Genomic DNA, 15,000 nt, shown 5'->3' with positions numbered 1-15,000 from the left:
ATATAGTATATATATGAATATATATAGTCTATTTATGAATATATATATATAGTATATATATGAATATATATATAGTATATATATGAATATATATATATAATATATATATATGAATATATATATATATATATATATATATATATATATATATAGTGTATATATATAGTGTATATATATAAATATATATATATAGTATATATTTGAATATATAATATATATATAAATATATATAGTAAATATATATATATAAGTATATATGAATATATATATAAAGTATATATATATACATATTTAGTATATATATATAAAGTATATATATGAATATATATATAGTATATATATGAATATATAATATAAATATAAATATAATATATATAATGAATATATATATAATATAACGATACAACACACCAACCACAACCCCAAACCCCACCCCACAAAACACACCACACCAACCAAACCACCACCACACACAACAACAAACACCCACCCAACCCACAACCACACCACAACCCACACACCACACCACACAACACACCCCCACAACCCCACCACACCAACACACACCACCACAACAACACACCAACACAACACACCACACACCCAACACACAACCACACACCAAACACCACAAACCACCACCCACCACACACCAACACACAACACACCACCCCACTCAAACACCAAACCCTACACACACCACACACCAACACACCAACACACACACACACCACACACCACACAACCACCAACCAACCACCACCCCCCCACAACCCAACAACCAACACACCCACACCCACACAACCAACACACAACACACCACACACAACCACACACCACCCAAAAACAACACACACACACACAACACCCCACACCACAACCCAACCACACACACACACACAACCACACCCACACACCACCACCACAACCACACCACCACACCCAAACACACACCACACACACACCCACACAACCCCACAACACCCACACCAAAACAACACACACCACACAACCACACCAACCACACCACCCACCAACACAACACCCCCAACACACACACACCCACACACACCAACCAACAACACCCAACACACAAACCACCACACCAAACCACCCACACCAAACAACCCCAACCCCACACACCACACAAACACCCACACAACAACACAACACACCACCCCCACACACACCCACACACCCACCCCACAACCAACCACACCAACCACACACCCCACACCAACCACCACCACACACAAACACACACCCCCAACACCCACACCACACACCACAAACCACCACAACCACCACCAACACCACACACAACACCACCAACACCACAACCACCCACCACCCACAAACCACCAACAACCACACACACCACCACACACCCACCACCCACCAACACCAACCCACACCACACACACCCACCACCCAACACACCCCACACCACCACAACCACCCAACACAACAACCAACCACCCAACACACACCCACACCACCACCACAACCACACCACCCACACAACACCCACACACCACACAAACAAAACCACACACCACCACACCACAACCACACAACAAACACAACCCACCAACAACCCAACCAACACACCACCCCACCACAACCCACCACACCACCCACAACACAACCACACCCACCACACACACACCAAACAACCACCCACCACCACACACAACACCACACCAACACCCCCCCAAACCACCACACCACCACCCAACCCACACCACACCACCACACAAAAACCACACAACACACCCCACCCACACCCACCCACACACCACCACAACCACACAACCACAACCACCCAACACCACCCCAACACAACACCCCAACCCACCACACCACACACACCCACCCACACCACACACACCCCACCACACCACCACCAACAACCCACACACACAAACCCACACACCCCAAACACCACACCCCACCAACCACAACACCAACACCACCACACCCACACCACCAACACACCACACACACAAACACACAACCAAACCACAACACCCCACCACCACCACAACAACCCCCCACCACCCCACCACACCAACCCCACCACCCAACCACACACCACACAAACACCCACCAACCCACCACCACCCACACAACCACAACCACAACCACCCAACAAACACCAACAACCCCACACCACAACAACCACACCCACCACCAAACACACCACCACCCCACCACCACACCCACACCACCCCCCCCACCACCACCCAACCCACCCCCCACCCCCCACACACAACCCACCACCACCCAACAACCACACACAAACCCACAACCACAACAAACAACCAACACCACCCACACACTCAACACACACCCAAACCACCAACAAACCACACCACCCCCCAACCCACACCCACACACTCACACCCACCCCCCACACACACTCACACAAACACACCCAACCCCCAAACCCCACCACCACCCCACCAACACCACACCACACCACACCCCACACACCACACACCCACACACACCACAACCCACACCCACACACACCCCACCACACACACCACCACCCAAAACCCCCACACACACACCACACACCACCCCACACACACCACACACAACCCACACACACACAACACCACCACACACACACACACACACACCCACACAACACCACCCACAACCACACCCACCACCACCCACACACACACACACACACACACCCACCACACACAACACCACACACCCACACACCCACACACCACACCACACACCCCACAACACACACACCACCACACACACCACACACACACAACCACACACACCACAACACACACACCACACCACCACCACACACACACCCACCACACACACACACACACACACCACACACCCCCACCACACACCCACCCCCAAACCACCACCACACCCCACCCCAACCAACCACACAACCACACCACACCACCACCACACACACCCCACACCACACCACACACCCCACACCCACACACCACCACCACCCCAACCCACCACCACACCACCCCACACACCCCCCCACACACCCACACACACACCCCACACACACACACACCCCACACACACACCCCCACCACCACACCCCACACACACCACCACACACACCACCCCACAACACCACCCCCCCACACACAACACACCCACCACCACACCACCACACACAACACACCACCCACACCCACCCACACCACACCACCCACACACACCCCCCACACCACCACCACACACCACCCCACACCCACCACCACACAACCACACAAACACACACACCACCCACACACACCCCACCCCAACCACACCACACCCCACCCCACCCCACCACCACCCACACCACCACACCACCACACCACACCACAACACACACCACACACACACACCCCACACCACACACACACCCACACCACACCCACACACACACCACACACCACACCCCCACACACACACCCCACCACAACACACACACACCACACACCACCACACCAACACAACACACACACACACACAACACCCAACCCCCACACACCACACCCACACCCACCACCACACACACCACACCCACACACAACACCACCAACACACAACCACCACACCACCACACACCACACCACACAACCAACACCACACCCACACACACACCCACACCACCAAACCAACCACACACACCCCACCACACCCACACACCCAACAACCACACACCACACCACACACCACACACACAAACACACACACACACACCCCCACACACACCACACACACAACCACACACCACACACACCACACACACACACACACACACCCCACACACACCCCACACCACACACCCCACAAACCACACCCCCCACACTACACACACCCCACACACACACACACTACTCACACACACACACACCACACACACACCACCACACACACACCACCACACACACACACCACCACCACACACACCACACAGCACTCACCTACAACAAACACACTACAAACACACACACCACACACACATCCACACACACACACCACACCTACACCCACACACGACACACCACACCACACACACACACACCACACACTCACCACACCACACCACAAACACATCACCACACACACACACACCCACACCACACACAGCACACACACAGCAACACACACACACCCACCGACACACTCCTCCCACAAACTCACCACAAAACATCATCACACCACACACTCACTCACACCACAATCACACACACTCCACAAACTCACCTCCACACACACGACTCTCACACACTACACTAAACCACACCACACATCACACACACAACACCTATACACACTCAAACACCAACACACACTTCAAAACTCACACTCACCTCACACACCACACACACTCACCAGCACACACCAACCCACCACACCCACACACTCCACACACAACACCACATCCACACACACCACACAACACACACCACCACCCACACACATCCACACACACACCACACCCACACACACCATACACACACACCACACCCACACACACACCACACACACACCACACCCACAGCACAACACCACAAACACAACACACCCACACACACACCCACACATACACCGCACACACACTCTCCAACACACACACCACACCTCTCACACCCACCACACACATACACCCACACAAACCTCACAACACACACACCACACCCACACACACACTCATCAAAATACGACCATAACAACCCACACACAACACACACACACCACACACACACAAACTACACACACACACACACACAACACACACACACCCAACACACACACACAACACTTAACACTACCAACAGCACACACACGACCGACACACACACACCACACACCACACTCAACACCACACACAACACCCACCAACACACTCCCTATACACACACAAACACACACACACCCACCTCCAAACACAATAAACACACACACACCACACCCTAACATCACACACACAACACACACACACACACAACCACACACAACAAAACCCACGACACACAAACACACACACTAACACATCAGACATACACACCCACATACAAACCTCTACACACACCACTTCCCTCACAACATACCCGCACCAATCACGTCCCATAGACATAAACCCCTCACCCACACCCCCACACCCACACTCACACCAAACCCAACACCCTACAAAAACACGACAAACCTCACCCACACACCCCCAAATCCTCCGCACTCTACATAAATGCACCACCAGACCAAGAAATGAGCCACACCTAATCTCCCCCCCAAACAGACACCAGGAGGGGCCTCATACAACCACTATCGGAGTTACCCACATATCCCAAACACCGACCAAAGCCTCAGGTAAACAACAACGCAAAGTATACGACCCCACGATAACCGGACACAGCAAAAAAGGATGAAGGTGAATCCATACTCACCCTATCTGTGCTAACATTTGCATAAGTCGTTTTTCTCTGTTGCGTAGAACTTCTTCTTTCTTCTTTTTATCTGATGGCGGTTTGGCCAAAGAGATTTCCATTAAGGCACCACCAATGTCCTTTCCTTGTAATGCTTCCATGGCCTGTAGACATTAAAGAAAAAAGAATGTTTCAGATGGTTCTTATTTTTCTAAGTAATACTATCCTCCTCATTACAATATTTCATCTAAGGGGAAATCATGAAAGAAATATTTACCTTTACTGCCTCTTCCCTCTCTTCAAAGTGCACAAATGCATAGTCCTTGATCTTCTTCACGCGTTCAACTTTCCCAAATTCATCAAACTTATCCTTAAGCATCTCCTCTGTCGTCACTTGCGTCAGATTCCTTACATATAAAACTTTGACCTAGAAAAAGAAAAATGAAAAATTATTTTTAAAATATTCAAATTGCTTATCAAATATACAAGAAAGAGAGAGAGAGAGAGAGAGAGAGAGAGAGAGAGAGAGAGAGAGAGAGAGAGAGAGAGAGAGAGGGAAGAAAAAAGAGAGTAGGGGAGAGGAGAGAGATAGAGAGAGAGAGAGAGAGAGAGAGAGAGAGAGAGAAGCGCAGAGAGAGAGAGCGGAGAGAGAGAGAGGGGGAGGGAAAAAAAAAAAAAAGAGAAGAGAGAGAGAGAGAAGAGAGAAGAGAGAGGAGAGGGAAAAAAGAGAGAGAGAAGAGAGAGAGAGGAGAGAGAAGAGAGATAGAGAGAGGAGAGACGTAGAGAGAGGAGAGAAGAGATAGAGAAAGAGAGTAGAGAGAGAGAAGAGAGAGAAGGAGAGAGAGAGAGAGAGAGAAAGAGAGACAAAAGACAGAGATGGAAGAGAGAGAAAAGTAGAGAAATAGAGAGAGAAAGAGAGAGAAAGAGGGAAGAAAAAGAGAGAGAAACGAGAGAAGAACAAGAGAGAAAAGAGGATAGAGAAAAAAAAGAGAGAAAAAAGAGAGAAAAAGAGAGAGAAGAGGGAGAGGAAAGAGAGAGAGATATGAGAGATAAAGAGAGAGAGAGATATGAGAGAGAGAGAAATTGAAGAGAGCAGAGAGAGAAATTGAGGAGAGAGAAATAGAGAGAGATGAGAGAGAGAGAGAGAGAGAGAGAGGAGAGAGAGGAGAGAGAGAGAGAGATGAGGTGAAAGAGAGAGACGGCGAGAGAAGCGCGCCTCGAGCTCGCGCGCTGAGACAGATGCGACCTCCACGTCCCGAGCGCCCGCGTCTCGCCCTCGCGTGCCCGCGCGCGATGCCTGCTCTCTCCCTGTCGCCCCCTCTCGCGCCCGTCGCGCTCCCCCTCTCTCCCCCTCTCTCTCCCCCCGTGCGGCCCCCTGTCGCTCTCGCGCTAGTCTCGCCCGCTCGCTCTGAACATCTCGCGCCCTCTCGCGCTCGCACATCCGCTCTCGCTCCCATAGCTTCGACTCGCTCGTCGTGTCCACATCTCTCTCTCCCATCTCTGCTCGCATCACTCTCTCGCTCGCGCTCTCTCTCTTCGTCTATCCCTCGCTCCCTCTCTCCGATCCCTGCGCCCTCACTCGCCCCCTCTCTCTCCCTACCACTCTCTCCCTCGCACTCTCCCCGCTCTCACTCTCTGCTCCCTCGCGACTCTCTCTCTCTCGCTCCCCTCTCGCTCTCTGCGCTCTCTCTCCCGTCTCTCGCCCTCTGCTCTCTTCTCCTCCCTCTCCCGCTCTCTACTCTCACCTCTCTTCTCTGCCCTCTCGCCCGCTCTCCTGCTCTTCGTCATGGCTTTTTGGAGTTTGTTCTACGGGTTATCTTTTCTATTTTTCTCCCCTCCGTTCCCCTCGTTCCGTCCTCTTAATTATTTGATCCCTCCCCCATAGCCTCCCCCTTTGTCCTTTCTGCTCGCGCGCGCCCTCTCTTCTCCCCCCTCTCCCTCTGCGCCCCTCTCCCTGCCTCTCTCCCCTCTCGCCCGCTCTCTCCCTCCCCGCCCCCCGCTCCCGCTCTCCACCATTCCCCTTCTCTCTCTTGCCCCCTCGCCGCCCGCTCTCCACGCCCGCCGCTCCCTCTCTCCCTCGCCTCGCTCTCCCCTCGCCCGCGCGCTCTCTCCCTCTCTCTCCTCTCCCCCCGCCCGCTTGCTCCCCCGCTCGTCTCCCCCCGCTCTCCTTCTCGCCCCTCTCCTCTACTCCCCTCTCTCCCTCCCTCCCCTGCGCTCCCCTCTCTCTCTCCCTCTCCCTCTCTCCCTCTCCCTCTCCCCCCGTCTCCCGCTCCCTCTACTCCCCTCCTCTCTCCCCCTCTCCCCGCGTCTCCCCGCCCTCTCCCCCCTCCTCTCTCCCCCTCTTCCCCCCCGCTCTCCCCCCTGCCCCCGCTCTTTTCTCCCTCTCTCTCGCTCTCCTCTCTGCTCTCTCTCGCTCTCTATCGCTCTCCCTCTCTCTCTCGCTCTCCCCTCTCCCTCGTCTCTCTCCCCTCTCTCTCTCTCTCGCGACTCTCTCTCTCGCCTCTTTTCTCATCCTCTCTCTCTCTCTCTCTTTGTCTCGTCCTCTCGCTCTCCCGCCCCTCCCTCCCTCCCCGCTCTCCCTCCTCCCTCCGCCTCTCTCGCTATTTCCCCTTTTCGCCTCCCCTCTCTCTACCCTCCCTGCCCTCCCTCTCTCTCCCCTTCTCTCCCTCTCCGCCTTCGGCTCTCTCTCACCTCCTCTACTCTCCTCTCCCCCCTTCCTCCCTCCCCCTCTTCCCCCCCTCCGCTCCACTCGCGCCCCCTCCTCCCCCTCCTCCCCCTCTCGTCTCCCCAAACCTGCCCCCCGCCCCTCCCCATCCCCCCCTCGCTCCCCCCCGTCTGCCCCCCGTCTCTCCCCCTTCTCTCCCTCTCTCCCCTCCCCCTCTCGCCCCGCGCTCCTCCTCTCCCTCTCCCCTCTCCCCCTCTCCCCCTCTCCCTCCTCCCCCCCCTCTTTCCCCCTTCCTCGCTCCCGTCGCCCGGCTCCCTCTCTCCCTCTCTCCCTCGCCCTCTCCCTCGCTCTCATCCTCCTCTCCTCTCTCCCTCTCTCTCTCCAATCGCTCTCCCCTCTCATCTCTCCCTCTCTCTCATGCTCTCGCTCTCTCCATCGCCTCTCTCTTCTCTCTCTCTCTCTCTCTCCCTCGCTTCTCTCTCTCTCTCGCTTTTAAAGCCTACCTCCCTCATCGCCTCTTCCGCTTCTAACTCTCTCTCTCTCTCATCTCTCTATCTCTTCTCTTCTTATCGCTCTCTCTGCGCTTCTTTTCTCTTCTCTTCTCTCTCGCTCTCCTCCTCTCATCTCTCCCCTCTTCCTCCCCCACGCATCTCTCTCTCATCCTCTCGCTCTCTCTCTCTGCTCTCTCTCTCGCGCTCTCCTCTCGCTCTCCCCTCTCTCGTCGTCTCCTGCTCTCCCTCTCTCTCTTCTCGTTCCCCCTTCTCTCATTCCTCTCTCCCCTCCCTCTCCCTCTCCGCTCTCTTCTCTCCCTCTCTCTATCTACCACTCTCTCTTCTCGCCCGTTTCTCCTCTCTCTCTTCCTCCCCTCTCTCTCTCTCGCTCGTAAAATCTTCCCTAGCTCTCCCCTCTCTAAATCGTCTCTCGCTCCTCACCCTACTTCTCTCTCCCTCACCCCTCCTCTGCATTAATTCTTCAATATTTTGTATTTTCTATTGATTACAAAATGAATAAAGAAAAAATTTATCATTTGTTGTAAGACACACATAAAGCAAAATTTTCTCATATTCAAATTATTTGACAAACATCTGTAAACATACCTTATGTGACTCATACTCCAAAAAGCAGAAGCCTCGATTTTTCTTTTTGTCATCTGGAGAACTGTAAATTATCACCTCGACCAAACCAGCTGTTAAGCAAACATGGAAAAATAAATTAAGCAAGAACTTTGTATCTAGATTTCTAATGCAGTATCTCATTAACGATTCTTAAATTACTAAAAAATGTTTCATGAGCATTCGTGACTAATCAATTTTGTGTTAGGTCTATGCAAGAGTGTATCAATCATTAACTAAATCTAAACATATGGCACCTATAAAAAAAATACATATATAAAAAATAGATAACACAATAATAATAATAATAATAATAATAATAATAATAATAATAATAATAATAATAATAATAATAATAATAATAATAATAATAATAATAATAATATTAATAATAATAATAATAATAATAATAATAATAATAATAATAATAATAATAATAACAATAAATATACATAAATGAAACTGAGAGAAACATTATTGATAGAACATAAGGAAAATCACAGCCACAAAAATTATAACTATTATAATGATAAATAATAAATAAAGACTTGAAATTGATCATTGTAAATGTATAAACATAAAGATATAAACAAAGAAGTCAAAAGTAAATATTAAATGAACAAACAGTGAAATATCTAAAAATAAATTAATACATAAAAAATAAATAAAATAAAAAAGAGGGAAGGGGGCTGTATGGACTCATGTTAGTGTATGTTTTACAGGACCAAATTAGCCATCACTGCTATAAAATTACATGCAAGCAACACCACTAGCAAATCAGGTATAAGAAGGCAAGGCCATACCATATGACATTCTCAATGCTCTGAGGTTGCATTTACTTTTTACTTTTTTTTTTCTTTTCTTTTTTTTCTGTATACTTAATATCTGAGCAATACCTCCAGCTTTGCCATATGGTAAGACTTTGCAAGATGGAGTCAGGGCAATGATGTTGATTCTGCAACAAGGAAAAACAAAGAGTGGCCAATGTGTCACCAGGCAACTGGAAAAATTACTGCCACAAAAAAATTATAAGTAAAATAATAATAATAAAAAAAACAAAAAAACAATGATAATGGATAAATTAAAAACCTATGACTGAAACCCTTTCAGCTGCTGCAGGTAAGGATGCTATAGCTTCAGCACAGCATCAAACAGTGCTAATACTAAATTATTCCATGGGAGATATAAACTTAGGATGTGTGGAATGGGGGGAGGGGAGTTCACAGGGGGAGCAGTGAGTATGATGCACCATCAAGCAACCATGTTTAGAGCCAGTTATATTGTGGAAATGTCTAGCTTTACAAATCTATAATGTAGAGGGGACCACTTAAAACACATTCTTAGTGTAAGAAGCTGCCAAGTCAATGGTGACAGAACGCACAGCTAGGACTGACATACCCACAAGCCACTGACTACCTGTGACACAAAGGTCAACTTACGTGCGTGCTTTGCAAACTCCTCATATAATTCATGTCGCTCCCTGTTCTTGGGGATATTTCCTACGAACAATCGATGATTGTTGTATGAAATAGTGACCCCTAATTTTTTGCCGCGCTGAATTTCATATTCATTCAGCTGCAAAAGATATGACGATTCCTGTATATGGGCATAAATTAAGTTTTAAAAGTGAATCTACTTGGAACCCTGAAATAACTCCACAGCCCTCAAGACAAGTAGATTCGGTAATGAAAATGGAGAGGTATTCCTCTGAGGAAAAGGGGCAAGCCTGCATTTTTCGGAGGAATACCTCATGATAATGATGATGTACAAACAAACATTTGAGCGCTCTCACTTTACCTGTGCGTTTTGAAAATTCTTCCATAATTTCTTCTTTAGACTTTGATTTTGGGATGTTCCCCACAAACAGCCGCAGATTAGGAATGCTAATATTAACTTTCAGGGCAGCATTTTCCCTGACATTGTAATTATCAAGCTGTGAAAAAGAAAAAAATACCTGCTTGGCATCAGTGACAACTGATTTGGGCCTTAATATTTACTTGCAAATACTACAGCAAACTACAACTACTGTGTTGCATTCTGAAGGAGAATTTCTTATATAAAGAAGAGTTTAGGATAGTTCAGGTAGAGTGAGCACAGTTCGTTACTGCTGAACTGTATGTTTAATGATACAATACTGCCAAGGTATCTTCTACTTCTTTCATTGATTTTTACTACTTATAGTTGTCATTCAAAATCTAGTCCCCCCACCCCCCAGAACCATAGAGAAAGAGGGCTTGTGATCATCGTCAAGGAGTAACAAAACTTCCTGGATCATTTGAAAACAAAGGCATTAATACTTGTCACGCTTGTTAATAATACATTTCACGAAGTTCCACAAATCACTGTGGACTATTATCATTCTTTTATTACAATTAATATTTCCTCTCTTTTTTTGAGGATTTGGGCTTATTTCTTTGCTGTTATACATATCTCAACTTCTTGTTAATATCTGAGCCAAAGTGGTTGGAGATTTGGCTATGTAATGGCTGCAAGCTTAATGTAAAGCAAGAATACCTTAACTTCTTTTAATTCAAAACAAACACACACACATTGGCAAACACACTGTAGAGACTGTGTGTAAGAATGTATTATGCGTAGTGTAGTGTGGTCTGATTTGTGGTATGGTCCAATGTGAGTTAAATGTGATTAAAATGCACAGGCACATGCACATACATATGTATTTGTCAGTGTCGATGGACAGCTTCGAAAATCCCTCACCAACCATGGGGATTAGATTCACTGAATAATGATGTTACTCGGAAGACTAGAAGACAAAAAAACTAGTCAATCCTTTTTTAAACAGAGAATACATGACTTGTGTTACAACCTTTCAGTAGTACATAAGAAATACAATCCACCAAAAAGGAGCCTTAGATCTATTTCTTTAGAGATGACTACAATAATTAACATACTTTAAGAAACCACATTCTTTAAGCCTTTCTTTATGTTTGGGCTAAATGCTGTCCCCAAATGAACCAAAAATACGGAGATCAAAACTGTGCAAAGGTAAGTATAGGAACACATACCATTTCAAACCAAACAAAAGTCTACTTAATTATAATACTCACTAAAAAATTTCTAGCATTACATAACCAAACCACCTACCTTCTTCAATGAATTGAACTGTAGTACTGTGACAGGATACATATAACATTGCATTGGAAAATACAACTAAAAATCACACTGACAGCTTCACTCATCCATAAACAGTAATAAAGCATGATGCGCAAGCAAATACATTTTATATTACACTTGTTTTGGGTTAAAATTAATGTCTACATCCTCTTCACTTACATTCAAAACTCACCTTTAACCCAATGCCGCCGGGGAAAATGAATAAAAAAAAGGGGGAAAATGCCGTGCTCATTTTCTATATTTTTGTGAAATGTCTCTGCACATAGATGGCTCTGCTAGTGCTTAGCCATAAAGGAGTCAGTTAGTAGATCTTTTTTTACTAGTGCTATGAATATCGATGGTGTTATTTTTATTATAAACATTATAATTACTATAATGTTATAAACATTAGTAACAGCAAAATAAGATAACATAAAATATTTACATTCAAAGAAAAGGGTAAATGGGCGAGACAGGCAGTACTCGTAACTGGCTCATTGGTGACTTCGTACAAGTGTAGCCATCTATGTGTAAAAACAATCAAACAAGTAATCACAGTGGGCATATCATGTACATACACGTCATGCCTGTCGGCATTGGGTTAATCTAATGTTAGGTATAAAAATTATTTGCATGCACAAAATATGCTTCTTTACTTTCCCTTAGTCACTCATTACATTACTATGAAGTGCATTATATTTTTATGATAACTATATGGTAGGAGGCTTTTTTCCACTTTCAAGGGGAATCAATTAAAAAAGTGAACTTAAAAAAATGATCATATTGCATAGTATGATTGAAAAAATACCAATAGAGAGAAAAAAATCATATTGATAAGTGGTGTGTTTGGTTCTCTCATGTTTTCAATGATTTAACTACGGTGGTTTCATTTGAAACATTATCTGTTCTAAGAGATCTTAAAAATGAGTTTCTGAAGACCAACACCAAACATTATATTTTGATATTTAAGTAAGTTTGGTGGTATAGTTTTTAAAAAGGTGGATAAAACCATTATCTAAAAACTTTATTATATGAGTGTGTAAATACTCATATAAACAGCAAACGCTAATAGGCACATGAACTTTTTTCCTTATAATTTTTGTTTGTTTTATGCAAAGCTATAAACCATTACTATGGAAACCTGAACTTTCAGCTCCTGAAAAATCTTGTATATAATATATTTGTGGTCTAGCTAATTTTCTGTTACCTAAAAGTTTAGTACTACTGATAAAGGATTTTATACTTTAAACATGGTCTTCTGTAGTTGGATACAAAACAACTGAGCATTAACTTTTTAATTACCAATTTTGAAGAAGCATTAATTTTTACTGAAAATATATTTAATCTGAATCTGGATAATTGTTTCTTACACTAATTGCTCTCATATAACCTTTATTTATGAAAATTTAAAAATGCATTATCTTCCTCTCAATTCCCATTTCATCATAATGTCTATACATGCCTTTAAGTCAACAATACAAGCCTTCAATTTAGCAGACATTTAAAAATTGCTCTTTGTAGGTTTGAAATGTAATTATCTATTGAAGTATGGGTAGGGAAATTTCAGCACAAGTAAGATATTCAACTTTCCAAGTTCTCTATTTACCATTCTCATCAATATAATGTGGCAATGGCATTGCTATGAACAATAATGGACATCAAACATCAATATCAATAAGATATTTTTGGCTAGCAGTCACGATGAGCAGGGTCTATGACACTCAGACAGCACCACATATTGCTCAGTACATACATGACTTCTATTAGTGTGATCTTTATGCACACACCCATCTGTCACAAATACAATTTGTATTTGGTCATTTGTAAGTATGTTACACATACCATCAAGAGGATGAATATATAGTGAAAAAGGGGCTTGACCACACTTAGCAAAAAAGTACCATAGGATTGTGGGCGAGGTGAGCTGAAAAGACTCAACATGGTGAGCTTTCCCCCTGGAGAACTCTTAACCCCTTGATGACAGGTGAAGAAGAAGAAGAAAAAAAAAAACTCTACACTCTGGAGATCAATGGCAATGCACTGACTTTGAGTACGGGAGCACGTTACATCAAGCGAATCACCGGCTCTCAGCGCTTTGGAGCGCTACCACGGCATACAGTCGCAAACCAAAGATTGAACAGTTTGTTTTGACACCACACGGCGTGACCCGTTGGGAAGGGGTTAACCCTTTCACGACAGGTCAAGTCTCTAGACGTCATACCAAACCGCTCGAAATTTGGCATGCGGCTGTACGGCACGCCGTAGCGCTTTGAGGCAGAGATTCAGTTTGATGTACCAAAGTCCCGCACTCAAAAGTCAGCGTGTTGCCATTGATCGCCAGAGCGCAGAGTTTTTTTTTGTTTTTCTTCACCCGTCACCAAGGGGTTAAAGACTTCCAATCAGATTGACTGGCACTTGAAGAGTACTGTCCAACATATCAACTTCAGCCCATCAGTTATAGTAACAACACATACAATTAAGCATCAACTCCAGAAAGATCTTGTCTTCCCCTCTGCACTATTACATGTGCCTAATATGCAAAGGAAATACCTTGCTTTTTGCAAGTATGTCCACCAGACCAAAAAAGACTGGCAAAAATCATGAACACACACTCGAAATAGTTTTCTTCTTTTTTGCCAAAATTATTCAGATCATCTTAACATTTAGATCTTTGTTAAGTATTATA

The 15,000-nt window shown here is 45.8% G+C and overlaps 1 protein-coding gene across 1 annotated transcript in view; it reads right to left on the bottom strand.

Moving 5' to 3' along the window:
- Nucleotides 1-15,000, bottom strand: part of LOC125034640 (heterogeneous nuclear ribonucleoprotein Q-like) — an 89,125-nt gene that overhangs the window by 41,789 nt on the left and 32,336 nt on the right. Inside the window, exons 7-11 of the mRNA XM_047626542.1 lie at nucleotides 10,993-11,133; nucleotides 10,640-10,796; nucleotides 9,162-9,274; nucleotides 5,701-5,850; nucleotides 5,445-5,587 (exon numbers count right to left, since the gene is read on the bottom strand). Coding sequence (XP_047482498.1) covers nucleotides 5,445-5,587; nucleotides 5,701-5,850; nucleotides 9,162-9,274; nucleotides 10,640-10,796; nucleotides 10,993-11,133 — 704 coding nt within the window. The remainder of the gene's footprint in view (nucleotides 1-5,444; nucleotides 5,588-5,700; nucleotides 5,851-9,161; nucleotides 9,275-10,639; nucleotides 10,797-10,992; nucleotides 11,134-15,000) is intronic.

The sequence above is a fragment of the Penaeus chinensis genome, chromosome 18 (genome assembly GCF_019202785.1).
Source record: "Penaeus chinensis breed Huanghai No. 1 chromosome 18, ASM1920278v2, whole genome shotgun sequence".
In the NCBI taxonomy this organism is placed as follows: Eukaryota; Metazoa; Arthropoda; class Malacostraca; order Decapoda; family Penaeidae; genus Penaeus; species Penaeus chinensis.
This window is presented reverse-complemented; position numbering and strand designations above follow the sequence as displayed.